Below are 21070 nucleotides of genomic sequence, written 5' to 3' on the forward strand. Positions count from 1 at the left end.
ACAGGAGCCCTGCTCTGTACCTGACACCACAGAAGGCACTGGGCCAAGCGAGATGAACAGGATGCAAGGGGCTCACCCTCTAAATGGACACAGATATGTAAATAGCGCTCATAACCAATGGAGAAGCATGCAAACAGTATTCATCCACAGTGATTGATGCAAATATATGAGCAACAGGGATGGAGATGAAAGACACTTACAGGGTAAAATTCCCCTGTTCTCGTGATTAACTGGAGGTGGGTGGGGAGATGAATGTGCAGGGGAAACAAAGGACACAGGATCCTAATTCACGTGTTCTGTGTCCCTTCCCCTCTGTGGTTTCAGTTTTCCTGTCTGCTTGATGTTCCTTTAAGTCTTGCTTCTGGGATAGTGTGGTGCGCCCGGTGTCCATTGCTCTTCATTGTTGCTAGCATTTATTCAGCACCTACTGTGTGTCAGGCAGTGCTGAGTACTTTTTATGCCTTTTAGCAACCACCCTGCTCTGAAGGCATTATTGTCCCCATTTGAAATATAAGCAAACTGAGGCTCAGATAGAGTGTGGATGTATTTTCAATGAGGAGCCCTGTGCAAAGAGGCCAAGAGACCTCTGTCATCACCCCGGGAAAGCTTTTCTTTCCCACTGAATTGGCTCAAAGGGAGTGTACCTGCACTTGCCCTCCCAGCTTGACCTTCCAGTTCAAGGGCACCGCTGACCTCCCCAGACTCCGTAAGAAGTTTCACTGTTCTGTTTGAAAGCTAGTAGGGATGACACGGACTCGGCCAAACGCAGCTAGGAGTTGGGTGGCGGGGTGGGGGGAGGGGAAGACAGGCTCACGGACGGGTTGATCAGAAATGTTAGATCACCTGGAGGAAACCCCAGACATCTATCTAGCCCACCCCTTGCATTTGGGAGTTGAGGAAAATGTGGTTCAGGCTGGGAAGGAAGTAGTCTCAGGTCGCACAGCACGCCAGAGGTCGAGCACAGAGCGAGAGGTCTTCACCCTCGTCGGGCCCGCGGGGTCCCAGGACCCCGCCCTGCACGCGAGGAAACGTCCAGCCCGTCGCTCCGCCCAGCACTCTCTCCACCTCCACTACTCCGTTAGGGTAACAGCTAAGAAGGGAGGTGACGCTCCAGCTCCATCTGGGTAATTATGTTCTCATTAGGAGCCCATCCGCCCGGGCCAGGAGCTGCTTGGAGGGCACGCTCCCAGCTCTGCTAACAGTGGAAGCCGTGTCGAGGGAGCGAGCTCTGGGGCTCAGCAGACAACAGAGCGCACAGTGACCTGGCACCTGGCCGGGGATCCAGCGCTGGCCCGGAGGCACCCTGAAGCTCAGGGGGCTTCCTGGAAAACCGAAGCCTAGGAGTCTGGTCTGTGCTCGTTGGGTCCTAGAAATCACCACCCTACCTCCACCCCAGCTTCAGGCCCCCCGTCCCCGCTCTGCAGTTGCCCTGCACCAGACCCCTAACTCAATCTCTGCCCTCAGGGAACTGTGTGAGGGAGGAGGCAGTGTGGTAGGAGAGACCACACTCCATAGAAGGCCGGGAAGCATTAACCACTCTGCCTGTCTGGGGTGGGGAAGGCTTCCTGGAGGGAGGTTACCATTGAGGCAAGAAAGAAGGAAGTGACCAAGATGACCTGGGCAGCGGAGGAGTCTTTCAGACAGAGGGTGAGGTTGAATGAGGGGGTGGTCCTGGAACCCCTACAGGCTTGATTCTGATCAGGTTTATTTGAGATAAAAGCAAGACGCAGGGCCCAGATCTAGAAGCCTAGAGGATTCTAAGCACTAAGGGAAGCCATTGTGAGGTGTAGGTTAGAATTCCCCCCCCCTTCTTAGCCTCTGGTTGGGGGCAGGGAGGTAGTCCCTACTGAGCTAATGACCCCTTGTTTCTCTATCCCTCTGAATCCCCAACACACCACCCTTGAAGCTGGAGCACAATTTTCAGATGAAGGTCATTCACCTGTCTCTGGCAGAGGTAATAATCACCTTTGCCACCGAGGTGAGGGAGGTGAGGCCCCAGCTAGGCCTCGTAGAGAGAGAGCTGTCGACAGCCCCATCCAGGCTAATGGGAAGCTCAGGCCTGAGGAGGAGGGCAGTTTGAGGGGTGGAGAAGTGCACATTTCCTCAGAGCCCCCTAGGGCAGGAGTAGCAGCTTAGCACTTCCCAGCGCTTGCTGGTGTGGGTCACCACTAACCCCTGGAGCCCAGTGCAGAGGGGAGACAGGCCCAGCCGCCAATGTCTCCACCCTGCTAGCTCCAAATAAGGCCTGGTGGGAGGGTGAGGAGGTGATTGTGAGGCTTGGGAAGGTAGGATCTGTACTGTATGGGCAGGACCACTTCTCGGAGGACAAGCTTTTTAGATGATCTGCTTAGATCCCCAGAAAGATAGGATTTTGAAAAGTAGGGAAGAAGAAAAAGGGTACTTCAACTGGAAGCAAAGAAGCAGCAGGAGCAGAGGTATGAAGACAGTAGTGGGACATGGGTTCAACAAATGGTCAAGAGAAGAGATCAGCAGGTGGAAGAAGTGGCTGGAACCAGACTGAGAAGGATCTCCAATGCCAAGGTCAGAATTTGGAGAGGAAGAGCTCCCCCAGGAAGGGGCCTGCTGGAGCCACAGCAGAATCAAGGGATAACTTCTCACTCTTGTCCCACTTGGGGTCCCCTTTGCTCCCCCTCTGTGTTCACCCTTCAGGCCCCAGAGCAGGGGTTCAAAGTGAGCCTGAGTTCCTGGAGGCTTCCCCTTGGCCTCCAGCCCAGCCTCAGGCCTAGGCTTCAGGAGCCAGATCAGCTCGGCTGCAGCCAGGACTCACTAAACCCAGGCAAAAGAACTGGGGGCAAGAGAGGACCAGAGAACCGCTGGAACCTCAGGGCAAGAGGGCTCTTGGAGATGTTCAGATTCCTCTCTGTCTTTGTACAGTTGGGCAAACTGAGGCCAAGCCAGGGGACTTGCTGAAGTCTCCCAGCGGAGCACAGCCTCGTGGTCCCACAGCTTGAACATCCACCCTCGTGGTCTGCTCCTCAGGAAGAGGGGTGACCACCCACTCACAGCCAAGTAAGCTTCAAGCGCATTTGGGGCTCAGCTCCTTTGGGCGGTGACTACCGCAGCCCCGCGGCCCTGAGCCCTGGCCTGGGCGGTATCTGTGTGCCTCGGGCGGTCTCTGCTCAGGCTGAGCGACTGGATCGAGCTGCTTCCGCTGCCCAAGGCTCCAGCTCTCCCGGATTTCTACCTCCCAACCGGAAGAATGCAAAGAAAGGATCTGTTTTTAAGTGTCTCCTTTTTTTTAAAGAATAGTTTTTTTAAAAAGAAAATTCCTCTAGGACTCCTCGTTCTCACTTCCCTGGGGAGTGACTAGCGTGGAGAACTGTGGGGCAGGAACAAAAAAGCACCGGGTCCCCTCCTCACTCCCAAAGTCCCTACCTATCCCGTGAAGGATCCGGGGCCGCTGGGGCTGCGGATGGCGCCTGCTAGAGATGCGGACCCCTGGACCGCGAGCAAAGGAATAACCCTGTCTGAGTTTCAGCGCAGGCCGCGTGCCTGTTGACTCTCAAAATCGGAGGAGCCGCGGGAACAAATAGAGAAACATTGCTTATTATGCTATTAGTAATCCCTCACACCCCCCTTCTCTCCAGCCTCCAGGAGCTAATTAAATTCATCTCTGAATCTCGGGCTAGGAAAAAGCCTCCAAAAGGAACAGAGCCAGAGGGGCCCATGCAGGCCGCGGCTCCCGCCCCTGGGCTGCCCACCTCTTTTCCTACGCCCGACCTCCCCTCGGCCGAAGCGACTTGGTCAGACTTCCAGACTTAAAACGAAGTCGTTTATTTCAATTTTGCTTTCACATTATGTTCCGATACAATCAAAACTCCTGGACGAACCTCTTGAATAAAAGTCCTGCGATGAGCGCGATCACAGGTCCCGGAGGCGGGGTAATACGGCAGGGAGGACTCGGGATTCAGAGGCGGCGAAATAAAACATACGCTGCTTCGGGATCTATGAGCGGACAGTCCAGAGACAGAGGCGTGGGAAGCGTGACGCTTAGGGCAGAAAGGTTCCGGCTCTTCGAATTGGGATTACTCCTGATGCATTTGGACTGCGAAAAGCCCAAACTTCGCTTCCAGGCCGGCAGCCGGGCCTGGCCTAGCAAGATTTCAGCCCAATTTCTTACGTTTGCGCCGAAGCAGGGAGCACGGGGCGAATGCAGGGTTGGCCCTAGGCCTGCGCAGGAAGGAGCGCAGGCCGATTTGGCGAGGAAGCCCTCCTGCCCTGGCCTTTCTTGGGTTGCATCCCACCAAGTCCCCTACCCCTCTGAATCTCGCGCTTCCGCACCCCTGCCTCCAGACCTCGCAACTGGGGAAGGTGCGGACTTTAGGAAGCCGTTTCAGAAAAATAAAAGCCCCACTTCAACTTTATTGGATTAAAGCAAAATTAAATCTTGGCTATTCACAGGTATGTTACAGAGGACGAGGAAGCGTCCGGAAGAACCTCCTGGCGTTTAGTGGAGCCACAGAACACGAGGGCATTAACAAGCATCAGAACGTCAAGCAGCCTTAGATTTCACGATCACTCCGAATAGGACATAGAAATACGGAAATACAGCCAGTTTCCACTGGGAAGAGTTCTTCGTGTACAAATGATATATATTTATATATATATATATATTTTAAACCAGTCACCACTAAGGTGAGTCCTTTCTCTGCTAACAAGCAGCCGAGGATACAAAGTATCTCCAGCTAATTAATTCGAGCGGTGTTTTCCGAGCAATACTTGCCAAATTAAAACTACCTCCCCATCAAAAAAACAAAAACCAAACAAACAAAAAAACCTTCCCCCCTCTCCAAAATAAAAAAGGGGGGAGGGACATATTAGATTTCAGCGGTTGTAAAGATTCAGATGGCGACTCAGAGGAGGAAGATATTTCACATTATACAGTGAAATGCAAATTTTCTTTTATATAAATTGTAGGGAACATGAACATGAGGGTAAGAAACAATGACAAGGAGTCTCTCTTGATTACTGCCACTGGAATGGGGGAGGCGAGTTTATTTTTGGAAATGGGAGTGCGCAGAGCTAAGCGGAATTTACTTCTCCTAGAGGAAACGGACAAAGTTGTCCGACCGCCGGGTGCGCACCTTTCACCCGGATACAGCTGGGGAACATGTAGGAAGTTTCAAGTCGTGCCGCTTTCTCGTCCTCTAAAGTTCTGCCTCTTTATCATTTTCCCCTCCTGCCTTCGCCCTCTCCCTGCCTCCACTCCCGCGATGAGCCAGTCAGAGGGGAAATACGAGGAATCCCGAGAAGGTCGAGTACTTCCAGCCCCCCATCAAGTTTCCCCGCTCCAGCTTGAGGTATGCTCGGTCGCCTTTCTCCATCTGGATTAGAACTCCGTTGCTGGCGGCTTCCCGGGTCACGTCCTGGTCACCAGCGAAGGCTGAAATCACCGGCCACCCGTTTAACATGAGGCTCACCTGAGAAAGAGACAGGCCCGCTTCAGAGGCGCAACCTAGGCGGGTACCGAAGCGGCGATAAAGCCGCGAACCTTCGCTGCTGGGCTAACAGCCGTAAGGCCTGGAAGCAGGGGGCGGGGGTGGGGCGGGAGAGCGGAAAGAAAAGGCGCTTTGCAGTTTACTGCTGAGGGTCCAATGAGGCGAAAGACGGCCCATCTGGGTGACAGGAAGGGTCTGCCCCCAAAACAGGAGTCACTTTCATTTCTTGGACGCGCCAGTAGAAAATCCTGATTCGCTTTTTATCCAGTTTAATGAACCCGTAGGTGGCTCAAGCGCCCAGAGACCTTCGGCCTCGCCCTCCCCCCAGCCTCAAAGAGAAACTCAGGCAACTGGCGCTTCCGGGAACACAAACAAATAGAAACAAACAAACAAAACGCCTGGCTCCTCCCGGACCCGGCTGCCAGGACACAGCAGAGACGCAATGGAGGAGCCAGGGAAGGCTTCGGCTGATGAGAAATCTCGCGCAGAGCTGCCCTCTGTGCCTCATCCCCAAACCCCGGGCCCGGTTCCCGTCCCAGATCCAGCCTCGCCCGCCACCGCCTGGTTTTGCCCTTGCGGTGGCACCAGAAGCCAAAGGCCCTGCGCCCTCTCCCCAACCGCGCGTTCCGCCTTCTGTGTCCGCCCAAAGGAATCCTGGACACCTTTGGGAACCTGGAGAGCCGGTGAATGCTGGCTAAGGAAAGGCCGGAGCCAGGAGGGAGTGGCACTATGCCCCTCCCTTGTGTCTCCACCCTTAAACTGCTATGGCTCGGCGCTGCTCGTTCAGAAATCCGGAGTCGGCCCCCATAAAGACGCCAGGAGACACCTCCCACCCCCACCCCGAGCGTGGCGCTGAACGCAAGCGCACAGGCGTCTCGCGGTCTTCAGAGCTGGGACAGGGTCGGGGATACTGTCCGTGGTGCTGAGGGCGAGGATCGCGGAAAGCTTCCCGAAGCGGGAACTGTCCCTGATGCTAACAGAAACCTCTAAGGGAACTCCCTGGAGTCCCATAGCGGGAGAACCTCTTTGGAGGGTCCCAGAGGCAGAGGCAGAAAACTGTGCCTGGGGATGGGAACAGGTTCCAAGAACCAATGACAGGGAAGGCAAGGGAGAGTGCAAGCCACAGAACCGTGAGAACCTGCTACCCGTCCCTCCAAGCAGCCCGGGCACATGCAGCTGCCCCTTCCATCTCCCACCCCCACAGGGCTCGCTCACTCCCGCGGCTAGTAGCCCCCTACCGGGGCTGGGGCCTGGCCCTGAGGCGGCAGCTGACCTGGATGGTCTGTCTGTTGTAGACTTTTACCACGTGGAAGTTAAAACTGTAGATCCCTTTGCGCGGGGCGATGAAAGTGCTGCGTTCTGAATCAAAGTTGTTCCCGATGTTCACTAGTACCTATAACGAGACGGGAACGAAGGGGAGTAGGCAAGAATCTGTCCAGAACGCTTGTCCCTGCGTTTCCGCAGAGACCTCGGAGACGATCGGACATCTACCTACCACCTCTCCCCTAACCTCCACCAATCCAGTCTTCCCGGAGCACTCACCTGGTCGAAGTAGATGATCATGGTGCGATTACTCATCTCGGACGGCTCGTGGTTGGTGCTTCTGATGGCAGAGAAAGCCACCTTAGCGCTGCCGGAGCGCACAGAGATGCCCAGAGCTGTGCCCGTGGGATCGGACGTCGGGTTGGAGTCGCAAACCACCAGGCACTTGCCCTCCAGCACGATGGGCTCCGTCTCATTCTGCCCGCGGGCCGGGCCCGCCAGCCATGCTGCCCCCAGCAGCAGCAGCTCCACGACGCCCAGCATCGCGGCGCCGGCGCCCACCCCGCCCCCCACCCCGGGGGCTGCCTGCGCCAGCCGCCCCCCCCGCCCCAGGCCCGCTCCGTAACCCCCTCCTCAGCTCCGTGCGCAGCTCCACCGACGCCGCTCTGGACACTTCAGGTCTTCGTTGCACTCCTGGGCAAGCGTGCCCCCCGCGCGATGCTTCCCGGAGCCCTGCCCGGGCCTCAGGGGTACCGCGGCTGCCCAGCCGCACTTGGATGCATAGCCGCTGCCGCTTGATCCCCGCTGCTTCCGCCGCCTCCTGCCCGCACCGGCCGCTCCCGCCGCCGCCGCCGCTCTGAATTATTGATGCAGCCGGCGATGCAGCCGGAGCGGGCGGAGAGCGCGCGCCGGGCACAAAGGCGCGGACCGCGGCCTGGCCCCGCCCCTGCCACCTCCCTCTCCAGCCCCGCCCCCGCACCGACAGAGACTCCGCCCCCTGGCCAATCCTGGCGCGCCGCGCTCCCCGCCGAGCCAATGGCGGCGCTGTCCGCGCGCGGCCACCTGACCCTGGGCGCTGTTGTTATTAGGCGCGGCGAGTCCGGCGGCGCGCGGCAGCAGGGTTGGGCTCTGGCCGGGAGTCGACTGAGAGAGAGAGGGCCGGGAGCGCGCGCGCGCCCGCGCCCGGACCGTCTGCCGCGGCCGCTCGCTCTCTCGTTTCCCGCCTCCCGCCTCTCGCCACGGTCTTGTTCAGCCCCTCAGCCCTTCCGCGCACCTCCCTCGCCGGCCCTCAGGTAGGAGGCGGCGCGCGCCCAGGGTCCGGCGTTGAGTCGCAGGGGGCCGAGAGACGCCTGCGTGTGGGCGCGTGGGGCGGGAGGGGAGCGCCCTCCAGCGGGCAAAGGCGCGAGGGGCAGCGGGCGCGCGGGTGAGCCGTGGCGTGCGGGCTGACCAGACTGTCTGGCTGCAGGGCGCGTGCGTGCGCGACGGGGCGGGGCGTGCGCCAAGGCCTTAGTGGGAGGAGGCGCACGTGCAGCCGCCGGGAGCTGGGGCGGCGGGGCCTGGAGGCCACTGTCAGCATCCCGGCCTCGCGGCTAAGAGCGTAACGCTGGGCCGGCAGCTCTCTCTCGCTTCTTGATGTGCCAGCTCTGCGGGTCGCGCAGTCAGATCTAGCGTTCACTCATTCATTCGTTCGTTCATGTATTCGAGATAGATCATTGAACACTTACGAAGTGCCAGGCACAGGGCCACGCGCCAAAGATGTAGTGATGAGCAAAAACAGATGAGGCCTGTCTTCGTGCCTCTTACAGCCTAGTGCAGGAGGCAGTGACAAGTCCAGTGGCGTCGCAGTCAGGCTCATTTCCCTGATATCATTTTTATCTTTTGCACTTAAAAGTTATATTTTGCATCCGTATTTTTTATTTACTATGCACTTTTGCGGCATGTTTTATCCACGTGTACTTGCATATTATTGCCTTGAGTATAGACACCAAATCTTGTGATTTATGGGCGATTTTTCAAGGGTGATTTTGAAATTTCAAGGCGAGTGAATTTTCGCCTCACGTATTAACTTAGAACTTTACACACAAGTGTGACAAGTAGTCACAAACGTGAAAGTGAAAATACAGCTTTGGTAAGTGGCAGAGAGAGAGGAGCAGCGGAGATGGTAAGAGGAAAGGCGCGTTCCAGCCTGGGTGCGAGAAGGCAAGAGACCTGAAGATGCACGCCGGCGGTTAACCCGGCGGAGGCTGGAGGGCGAGCGGACCTCTCCGTCAAGTCCAAAGCAAGAGCGCGGGGCTTCGGACGCCAAGCAGAGGCGGGTCGGGATGCTGCCCACCGGGGTACCTGGAGCTTTGGTTCCCGCCGGGCGACCTTGAGCCTGCGTGCTCTGCCGAGCCAGAGCAGACGTGCGGCCGCCGGCGGCGGCGGCCTGGTGCGAGCCCGGGGATCTGGAGAGACGGGTCGCGGGCTGACAGCACCTCCTTTCGGCTTCCGGGCTCGCCGCTGGCGGGGTGTGCAGTCGCCTAGGGTACGCTCTTCCCTACGCGGGAGCCTGCCTTGGAATCGCCAACAGCCACACCTTTCAGCTTCGCAGCCTCCTTTGTGTCTTTGTGACTTAGCTAGCTGTTGAGAATCACCTGGAGGTACCCCATGGCCGACCCTCGCTTCCGTTGGGACGCCTGCCTGCCGAGGTCACTGAGTTCGCCAGGAGAAAGGGAAGGAGCAGGGAAGAGGCAACAATTTTACTTTAAATTAAATTGACACAAAACTGTTCTTTCAACTCAGATCTTTTTGAGACATCCCCAGAAAACGTTGCCAGCTGTGATTACACTTAATGTGAGAGCATGGACTAATTGAAGAGGGGAGAGCTGAGTCATGAGACTGCACCCAGTATAGCCGCAGAAGCTGGCAGCTCCAGCGGTGGAGGGTACCTGGCGAAATACCCGTGTAGAACCAACGGCATGCGCTCAGTGCCCTGGCTCTACACAGGCATTCCACAGATATTTACTGGTTGCCAACCCCGTCTGGTGGGGAAGCCTGTTTTCATGGAGCTCACAAACAGGACTGAGGTTACCTGGAGGGACCCCCTCCTCTTCTGTTCCTGGGGAGGCTCTGGCAAGCAGTGCCCAAGCCCGAACTGCCATCTGTATGCCAGTGATGGGGATCTTGTATGGGCAGTCTCCGCAGCCTCCCTGCATCCCAGACCAGTCATTCTAAGGGCCTGCTGGACCTCTTTTGTTTATATATCCTGCAGGCATCTTTAACTGACCAATAATTTGTCTCGTTCCCTTTGTCACCCAGACTCTGTCTCTTCCTTCTTTCCCTATCCCAGTGACAATAGCTACACCCACCTAGGGATCCCCACATCTAACTTGACTCTATCTTTACGTCCTATTTGTTTGAGCCATTCTTGTAGGGCTGCCTGTATGGGGTTCGTCATCTCTGACCTGGGATACTGCAAAAGCCTCCTAATTTTATCAGTCAGGGAATTCGTATAGGGATCACCTCCTGGCTCTGCTGTATAGTGTTTATTCTTTCATTTGGTGGATATCTATCGAGTGCCCTGAAATATGTAACCCCCACTTTTCTCCCATGTAAGGGAGACTTCCCTGGCCACCATACTTCAGAATGATTACTCCCCTGGCATTGCCTGTCCCTCTTCCACAGAGTATGCGTTTAAAAAATAATGAATTTAATGTTAATGGATATGTGCCTTCCTGAATTGGGAGGATTAAATAAAGTAATGCATATGAGGAGGTAAATTCATTAGAAACCTCAAAAGCAGTCATGTTTATTTTTAATGTTGTCACATTGTTACACTCAGGATTCTTTTAGCTGCAAATGACAAAACCAATTCACACTGGCTTAAGTATAAAGGATTTCATTTAACTGATGAAAAAGCCTATAGGTAGGTCTTGCCAGTTAAAGTATGGTTGGAGCCATCAGTCAAGGTTATCAGGATCTGTTTCCTGGTTTTGGCTTCATTTTCAGACAAGTTGTTTCTATACGATAGCCCCTTAGAAGCTACTGCCAACTCAGAGCAAGGAAAGGAGAGCACTTTTTCTTCAATATTTGCTGCAAAAGTCCCAGAGCTGTTCTTACAGGGGCATCAGTGTCACTTGCCCCTCTCTGAACATGGAGAATGGACCGTTCTGCTGACTAAGCTTGGATTCAGATGTCTTCCTCCAGAAAGGGAAGTGCCCTGGCTCTACACAGGCATTCCACAGATATTTACTGGTTGCCAACCCCGTCTGTTAGCTGCACATTATCTGGAGTAGGGGAGTTCTCCAAAGGAAAATTAGAGGAAGGATGCTGGGTAGGCAGAAACAACACATGTCTATTTTAGTCCCTCTCAAAGGGTCAACTGCAATATATTTCACCCAAAAAGAATGGTGATGAAGAGTGATGCAGTAGCCAGAACAGTAGATATGTGTTTGTTTTGGTCCTATGGGATCTTCAAGATCTCAGCTAAACATGCAATCCGGTACCGTCAACATTGATGCTACCGAAGGGTTAGCTTTGAAGTCTGAATGCACTTCGAATGGTAGAGCCAGATGATTCTAAATAATTAAGTAATTTAACATTCTGTTCTAAAAGATTTCTACAGCAACATTTTGTTGGAGTTGATTTTTTTTTCCTTTTCACTTCTTAGGCTCCTAAAAAAAGTGAAAATCTACTTTCTTTGTGGATAGGTACCTAAAATTCATCATTATTCATTGATTATTGAAAACAAATGAAAATTTGAGAAAGTCTGAAAAATAAAAGGATTGAGTGAGGTCATGTCCGAAATTTAAAACTAGAGGGTTTAACTTGCTGAGGCTTTTCAGGTGTTGAAATGTTGGTAAAGTCTTATAAAATCATCTGTCTGAGGCTTTTAAAGTAATGTGTTATAGAGATTTCAGGAACTGCACGATTGCAAATAATGAACGTGTACTGTTGCTGTTGTATCCTTTACCTACTGCCTTAAATGCAGCTTTATATTTTGGTGAAGTCAAGGTTTATTTCCCCACACTGCACTCTGAATTTCTCACCACAATGCATTTTGAGAAATAAACATAACAGCTATCTTGATCCCTCCACCTCCATCCTGGAAAAAAAATAACAACCCCCTATTGTAAGAATGAGATCATTTTCAGGAAAAGGGAATATTTTGTCACGGGATATGAAAAAAACTCATCCTTTTATAAACTCAAAATGGATTCTCTAATGTTTATACACATCAAACAGTATTTCATCTCTTTTAGCCTTGGTTCAAAGGCCCAGGCAGTACCATTCCCTAGTATTTAGTTCATTTGCCCACGAAGAGAAGAGAAAGGCTATTTTGTTCTGAAGAGTGTTCAATTTAGGATTTCAATGGTCAAGGTCATTTCAAATTAACGTTTGGATCTAGACTATAAAATTTGTGAATAATTCTAAGTTGTGCAAAGTATGAAATAATATTTTAACTTTCACCAAAACCTTGGTCTTCCTGTATATGTCTTTTTTTGCCTATTCAGATTCACTTTGCATATATTTTTGCTGTTTAAGTTTAAAAAGTATGTTACAAAATTAACTTTGTAATTGGACACTTTCATTAAGTGCAAAGAAATGCAGGATTATTTTTCAGTGAAGGCCAAGTTTATGGGAACATTTTAATTCTTAAAAAAAAACTTTGATCTTAAAAAAACTAAAGAATATATTCAAAATATCTTTAGCTCTTAATACCAAATTATGCATTTTCCTAGCCACTTGACAGCGCTAAATTGAAAGATGCTGGTACCATTTTTAAAATGATGCCTTGAATCTGCTGTGGTTGTGCTGGTAGGAATTTTGTATAAAGCTGTTATTCAAGTATACGACATTAAAGTGAAAGGAAAAAAAACATAAAATAATGTAATCCTACAGAGCTGCTCCTGAGAGAGAAACCACATAGGTGACATCAAACACTAGTTGGAATTTTTCCAAGAAGTAATTATCTGTGTGCTTATGGGGTGGTGATTATGGGGACAAACCAAGGTTTGGCCAATTCAGCAAATATTTATTGAGTGCATGAAATGTGCAAGACACTGTTTTAGGGCCTTGGCTACTGAAAAGATGAATCACATCTGATCCCCGCACCCACCACCCCAGGCTTTATGTTTGAGGGTGGTCAGGGATGCATCCGTGGGAACCTCCGTTTAAGATCCTTCTGGTTCTACTGAGAAGGCTTCTTAGTAGTGGTGCTACATAAGTCCTTACATGGTAGCTTTGATTATTCTCTGTATTTGTTTACAATTGCCCTATAATCAGAAGTTACACAAAAATTATGCACACGTGCAAAATTAATAGATGAGAGAACATTCAAACAAATATTTCAGGTGTTACTTCAAATGCATTTGACATTTATCAAAGAAATGGTGAATGATATCATCTGTGGGTGGCTGGATTGAGATTGCAGACAAGTTGTCACCAACTTTAATAGGGATCTTAGGGAAATTTACTGGATCTTGCATTCGTTGACAATTGTGTAAAGACTTCCCACAGTTCAGAAAGCTCTCAGGATGAGGTCTTTGAAAAACGTCTGCCAACTGGAGGGCTGGTTGAACCGAATACCTCTGTGTTACTAGGAGGTAAATGAAAGGAAGGATTTAAATAAAACTTGAAGGGGAAAAAATGTTGAAGAAAAAAGAGGGTTTTGTATTTTTTAAAAATTATTTTCCCCAAATGATATTTCCTGGTAGACTTCTGAGAAATGAGATCAGAGAAACACATTTCAGCCTGCCACACTGTGTCAGGCCTCAGGGGCAGTGACGTGATTAGCTTCCTAGTGCTCTGACACCCCCTCAACCCCCACCCCAGAGCCATTCCCTTTCCTCTTTGCTGTTCTCACCCCTGAAGGCTGACTCCTTCCAGCTGGCTTCTGGTTTGGGCCAACAGAAGGAAGGCACACGCAGGGGGTCAGAGAGAAGGGGCAGAGAGAAGTTGGGGTATTTCTTCCAGATCTCTCCCTGCTTCAGTGCAGGTGGTGTGAGCCAGTGACCCTGAAAAATCTCTGGCGGTGCTTCCCCTTTTCAAGATTGTAGCTCCTGCCCAGCACCCCTCCTCCCTTCCTGGACTCCAGCTCTCACTCCAGTAATACTCTTTCCTCCCTCTGTATCTTCAGCATGAGGATGGGAGGTTTGCCAGTCTCTGGGTTCTCAGCACCTTGTGCTGATTCCCCAGACCCTGCCAGCACCTCTGTAGGTTGTCCCTTCATTAAAATCCCTCCATTCGAACTATCTGAGTTTAATTCTATTTCCTCCTGGGATCTCAGTGATAGACTGTATTAGTACAAAATCTTGCTTCACCTTCAGAACCAACAGATTTGATATACTTTATCCTCTTGTGGAACCATTAGTTGTTTAATCACTAGTCGTATCATAGAAAAACTCACTATGAATTAGACCCTAATACATTTCGAATTCAGATTAGGTGCATGATGTTACCAAAGTTACATATTTCAAACAAAACTATTCATCATGAGTTTTACAAATTAACTGCTGATAAATGTAATTGTGCTGTCTTCAGAATATTAAAGTGAAAAAAATCAAAAGAAGCATATTTTAAAATAGCAAATGCTCCAAGTAAAATACATCCTATGCTTGCAATACAAGGATATATTAATATCTTCAGAAAAATACAATATTACTTTGTGAGTTCATAAAACTATTTTGAGTTTTTAAAATATAAAAACCTTTTAAAATATGAAAATGTGTTTTTCTTATTGAAGAGCATGATAATTACTGCTATTCAGTTTTTTAAACTTGTAAATTTTATCTGTGCATGTTCTCAACAAATAAGGGCTTTACTATTATTCTCTGAAACAGGTAATATTTTAGATCTTAAAACAACAGTTTGAAAGCAAGCCACAATAAAGTATGTTTCAATATATTGGTACTTATGAGGGAATTCCTTTTAGTCACCCATTCAACTTAACTGTCCATTTCACACCTACTGCCTAGTATTGTTTGAGGTCCTTACCAAAACGGTATTAAAGGCTAGTTAGGAAATAGAAAGCAGTTGGGAAGTAAGATTTGACCAGTAGGCTATCCACAAATGGCAACAAACGTTAGGATAAATTCAATTAAAATACCTATTCAATTCTAGTGTTCACTGGTCTAGAAGAACAGGCTGGTTAAATTCCTGTTTCTTTTGTGGTAACATGCTGCATTCTGTAAGTGTTTTAAGTGATTGCAGAGGTATTGAGATTTATCTATGGTTTTGTCAGTATATTATAAAATTTGGTGAATACATTCTTCTGTCCTCATGATGAAATTGGTCCCAATATTTAATGCACCAACAATATCAAGATGATAGGGTATTAATGCAGTGAGACCTTTATGGTCTTTTTAGATAAATAAAGACCAGGATTTTGGATCTTCAGCCTGGAGTATCTTGAACCTTAGATGTTGAACCCTAATTCTTAGCAAGTCAGCTGCCTGCATATTGCAGATGGAAGCCCAGGGAGGGTAAGCTCCTCTGAGACAGTGGTTCTTGTGCAGGCTCCAAAATCAGAATGCAAGGGCCAAAATCCCATGCTGGTGCCTCGTAGGCAGGAACCCTTTGATAAGGTATGTAATCTCTCTGCCTTTAGTTCCCCCATCCACAAAGTAGGAATAACAGTAAGCGTTTACCTTAAAGGCTGGTTTTCAGGATGGAATGAGCTAATCCATCCATGTGATTAGCCTACACTTGGCCTAGGCTGTCCATGCGTGAGCACTGCTGCTTGCCTCCTCGGGTGCCCAGGTGGTCAGAGTGCTAGAATTAGAAGCCCAGGTGCATTCCCCACTGCCCCATGCTTGTTCCAGACTCATCTTGAGGTTGGCCAGCCACTCCCCTGGCTCTCTGCCAGTGTTTTCTCTTCTCTTGCTGCACAAAAGTCCAGGCCAGAATGTCTTGGTTTGATTTCTGTAGATATATTCCATTGAAAGTCCTCATTTGCAAATTTAAAGCAAAGACTATTTAATGTACCTCGATAATAGTATACACACAGTTGGCACAGTTTCACAAACATATCATGCACTCCTCTTTCTGTATTTATTTATTCATTCAACTAATGTGTATTGACCACCTACAGTGTGACAAGTATTTGTTGTGGGCACCGGGGATACATCAGGGAACAAAACCGGCAAAACTTCCTGACGTCTATGTAAGTTATCTGAGGGAGAGATTTGATTTTGTGACAACCGTATTCTTCTCATTATGAATTTTAACACCTTGATATTAAAGCTAAATCATCCTCACCTCATTGGACCACACAATTATGAGACCACAGTTTTTTCTGCTGAAACATCTCATGACTCGGGAGTTGGCTATCTTTTTTTTTTTTTATGACATCAAAATTTTTTTCTATCTTGAGATTTAATTGGAAAATCATCAACATTATAAATTTTATGTTGTCATTTCCATTTTTAAATGTAAGCAGCTTCGAGTACTGTGAATCTGACTGTCTGTAAGTGAAAGTTGAAGGTAATTATTATGTTGCCTTGGCACATTTTTGTCGATGGAGAATGGCTTGCTTGGTTTTCATCTATGAAGTTTTTAAAATAAATTTTAATGTGCCCTTTAAATATATATTGTTTTAAAGATATTCCATTTTAAAAAACATGCTAGGAGAAGAATTTGATGTCTGTGCTTGAGGTAAAAAAAAAAAAACAAGGTACACAGAGCCTGTGTTTCTGCTTTAGACTCCTTCCTTCCCTCCCTCCTTTATATCAATGCCTGTCTGGTCTCACAGCACACTCTTGGGCTAGGGAAGTGTATGTGCATATCCCCTTTGGAAGAGCTTCGATTTTCCCAGTCCTATGACTACATGAATACTTTTTGTATGCCTTTCCTCACAAAGGAACACTCTCCTCCCCACCCTCTTGGGGAACAGGAAAGGGAGGCCCTGACATTGTGCTTGTGTAAACATCATTGAAAGCTTTCCCTGTCTCTTGCATCTTCATAAGTGATTTTTTGTATTATGCTGGGACAGTAGTTCTTTAAATAGAATATTCTCCCATGGAAATCACCCACAGTGCTGAGAGTACACCTTGCAAAAGGTGAGTCTGGCATATAGGGTGCCTCCTCAGCATTGCCTAAAAGCTGAAGTTAGGGCTCTCTGGAATATCGCAAACAAATTTATAGCAGTTCATTAGTGTAAGGAATCAGGGAAACAGTGTGCCGCCATCCCCCGTGGAAGAAACAAAGAGCTTCCACACCAGCGCAGACATGAAGCTCTGAAGCTGAAGCTGTTTACATGAGCTCTCATTTATTCTAGAGAAACCCACTTGCCTATTTTGAACCTGTTTTCTTTATAGCATATGTCTCACTGTGTGACCAAAATGGTGTTTATATCCTAGTCACTTGGCAAAAAATTCTGTCATTGCTTCAGAGAGATCCATTTTAAGCCTAAAGCATAGAGCTGGTCAATAGATGGGCTTTGGTAGTCTGAGGAAATGACCTTACTGCAAATTTACAGAGTTGTTTTTTTTTTCTTTTGTTCCCCGTAATATTGTTGCTACGTGGGGCTACATTTTTTAACTAGAGGATAAATAGAGGCCTAAATCAGTTTGATTATTTCCACTCATCCTAAATAAGAACTTTTGTTTCTATTCAACAAGATGGGAAAAATTAGGGGCTCTTCATGACATTTCTATTGTCCACTAAATTATTTCAGTTGAACAGATCAGATCTTCCCACATATCCAAGACAATTTCCAAATTATTGCTCTTTAAAGTCTGTTGATATTAAATGGGAAGACAGCAAAATACAAAATTATATTTATAGGACATATGTACAGGAATTATAAAATTTATTTAAACTATTTATAGAAGATGACTGGTAGAGTATATTAATCAGCATATTAATTGATAATTGTCTTTGGTTAGGATTATGATTTTTTTAGCCTTCCATAAACTTCAGTAAATGTATTTTAGAGTACAGTTTTTTTAAATGCCTAAAAGAGAATTTCCTTTTAAGAATATTAAAGTCCACGCAACGTCCATTGGTACCACCAAGGCATTTTCCCCTCTTCCTTGACCTGCAAACCACACATGGGGGTGCTCATAGCAGTGCCTCTCAGACAGGCTGTGATATACATTCATCAATAAATCGTCTGTAACTAGAAGTAGAAATCTTCTCTTCCCAGCACAAATACATCTCTTTCAAAAGTAGTTCTCTTTTGTGAATGATGTTTGATGTCTTAGAAATGAGGATAACCTTTATTATGTGCATTGCTCTAATCAAAGCATTATTTTGTGTGGTGGACTCAAGGTTACATGTTTAAGAAAAGCATCAGGTGAATCCCAGTAGGAAAATCATCTTATTCATAAACCTTTAACCATTTAAAAGACCGTTAGGCGCTTATACATATGTAAGTTGGATAGAATTAAATAGTATATTTGACAATTGGCAATAGAAAACCATAGCCTTCATTTGCACAGTGCTATCTATTTGATAGACACACCTCAACATGAGGCTTTCAGATAGTTATTATATCCAATTTTTGGATGTCAAAATGTAGTCTGGCAGAGATAAACTAATTTGCCCAAACTCATTCAGCTGGCAGAGGTGAGATTATTTTCTGTCCCCTGTTCTAAAAACCTGTCCGCTTTCTCTGCAACATTGCCCCTCTGAAAAGGCACTCCCGCTGAATCCAGTGACGGTGACGTAGTGCTTCTAGCTAGGAGTTAGTGCTATTAACTTTAAATGTGAATTTTTTTTCCTATTAGGCAATGAAGTCCAGTTTTAAAAATTTCAAAGATGATAAACCTCTCTTTTTTTTTTCCTTTTTCTCTTTTGCCCCTAAATAGCGTTCCATATATATTACTGTTAGAAACAGATTATTGGCATTCGTGTTACGCTTTTCCATACCTTTTAATCATTTTTACAGCTGTTCACATGACAATTACATATCCACTTTTAAAAAATTATTAGAAAGATGTGCAGAGAAAAGACAACAGCAAAGGAATAAACTACAAGCAATTACCTAAATGATACTTTTTTTTTTGCGGTACGCAGGGCTGTCACTGTTGTGGCCCCTCCCGCTGCGGAGCACATGCTCCGGACGCGCAGGCCCAGCGGCCACGGCTCACAGACCCAGCCAGGCGGACTCCTAACCACTGCGCCACCAAGGAAGCCCTAAGTGATACTTTTGTGATCTGACATTTTGCGAAATGAGGGGTAGCGTGTTATTGATACAGCATTACCTTTTTTTTTGCGATACGCGGGCCTCTCTCTGTTGCAGCCTCTTCTGTTGCGGAGCACAGGCTCCGGACGCGCAGGCTCAGCGGCCATGGCTCACGGGCCCAACCGCTCCGTGGCATGTGGGATCTTCGCAGACCGGGGCATGAACCCGCGTCCGCTGCGTTGGCAGGCGGACTCTCAACCACTGCGCCACCAGGGAAGGCCAGCATTACCTTTTAATTTCCAGGTTTTAACCTTTTACTGGGTGAAGGTGAAATTCACGTGCCATAAACCTGGTCACAACATAATGATAGGACATTTCTTTTTCTAATTTTCACACCATCCAAATTTTTTACCTGTAGGAAGATTGCTTACAGGTTACATGATGGTACCTAGAAGTAGATGTGTACAATTTACCAATATGTCCTTTTGTAAAACGTATTAATAGCATACTGAGAAGTGGACACTGGGCAAAGTGAGCCAATGGGTTTAAGTGTATAGACTGAACCCACTGCTCTCCCCAGTCAGGCATTTAACAGGATTTGACCCATTGGGTTTATTTGTGAATCATTTGTATTTTCTTGTCATTTTGAAGATTTAAGTTTCAAATATTTTTTAAAGCTCATTTTATTGTGATATGCTATTAATATTTCTTTCTCATCCGTTAACGAGAAATCCTTTATTTCCTTGTTCCTTTCCCACCCCATTTCTGTACGTACCAGTGTTCTTTTTACCGTTGCAAGCTGATTGGCCTGACACATCTATGACACCACTCAGAGAGCTTCATCTTATAAATACCAAGCTTATTTTTCCTAGGTGTTTTGAGCACATGGTATAGATATACAGAAACGTATATGGAATATGACCTTTCTTCCTGTGGTGTGTTGAGATGAGTAACTTTGGAAAGTGTCATGCGATCATTGTGTAACATGGACCCAGAAGTCCCTCAAAGATCATGATTTGGGGTAGAAGCACCCAGGCACCCAAACTAACCTAATGAACCTATTAAATTCTAAAATTTAGTTAATCATGAATTTGAGATGTGTAAGATTTTGCTTAAAGTGTGTTTTTGTTTTACTCCTCTTTTGTTTTCCAAAATGCATCTGCCTTATTTTCATACTATGTGAGAACTTTAGCATGAAGGAATGTGCCCGTGAGGAGAGGTAAGCATATGTTAACAAAAGTTAGTGTTGTCACATACGTGTTTAGTTTATAATTTTATAAGTTTTTCGTTTACAGTGCTTAGTATTGATTTGGCTATCATATACTATCTTTTTCTGTTAACAAACTCTAAATCAGAAATGTACTTAACCGTGCATTTAGCAGACTGAAAGTAAGGGGAAAAGAGCATGGCAACAAAGTCTTAGATGTTTAAATGAGAATGACTTGATCATGAAAAATACCTAAAATAGAGTCCTGTCTCTTCCACTCAATGTTTCCTCGTCAAGTAAAGTTCAGTTTACTCACTGAATTCCGTGCCACCAGGTACAATGTTATAGTGAACCATGGTTTTAATATCCTTTGAGAAATGGTACATCTGTTGTGTAGTCAGTCTACCACTTTTAGCCTCTGTACAAAATACAAAGGAGTCCTTACCAACCAGAAAAATCTAGAACCTGGCAATTCAAATACCATTCCGAGCAAATATTTAATCTAATAACTGGAACTAAATGTTAGGCCTCATGGCAGCTCTATATCCACTAAACAAGTTTTAATAACAGGGTAAGCCCACCGTATCCAGAGCAAAGAGAAGCGTACCACGTTTACACAGCCAAATCATTAACCTTTCACGTTCTGACTTCAGCCCTCTAAAAGGGCTCAGGACTATTGCAGTAAGCAACAAGTTTATTTTCAGTGCCTTAAACATCTATAAAATACTCTGTATTTTACATATTGTTTTTAATAGCCAGCATAATAAGTACCAAGGACCAGGCTAAATTCTCTACATGCATGGTTGCAATTAATCATTGGGATAATCTTATGATTTTTTTTTTTTTTTAATCTCAGTTTCAGGTGAGGAAACCAATGGTAAATAGATTGCCCAGGTTGAGCTGCAGTGTGTTGAACAGGGATTCAACCTATTCAGTCAGACGGTTAAACAACACATCTTTCCCAGGGACGCATCACATGAGCCTCATAATCAACTCTGACATATGCAGGATGAAGACTATTACCCCTGTTTCACA

The 21070-nt window shown here is 47.4% G+C and overlaps 1 protein-coding gene across 1 annotated transcript; it reads right to left on the bottom strand.

Annotated features, from left to right (window-relative positions):
* Positions 1–5132: 5132 nt before the first annotated feature.
* CBLN1 (cerebellin 1 precursor) lies at positions 5133–7265 on the bottom strand (the record flags this gene model as incomplete). The annotated part of the gene is made up of 3 exons (XM_082676636.1): positions 5133–5441; positions 6733–6852; positions 7002–7265. 3 exons carry the CDS (start codon positions 7263–7265, stop codon positions 5244–5246), a joined length of 582 nt encoding a protein of 193 aa, XP_082532762.1. The 3' UTR covers positions 5133–5243.
* Positions 7266–21070: the final 13805 nt, after the last annotated feature.

The sequence above is a fragment of the Grampus griseus genome (genome assembly GCF_964374135.1).
Source record: "Grampus griseus genome assembly, chromosome: 19".
Classification (NCBI taxonomy): domain Eukaryota; kingdom Metazoa; phylum Chordata; class Mammalia; order Artiodactyla; family Delphinidae; genus Grampus; species Grampus griseus.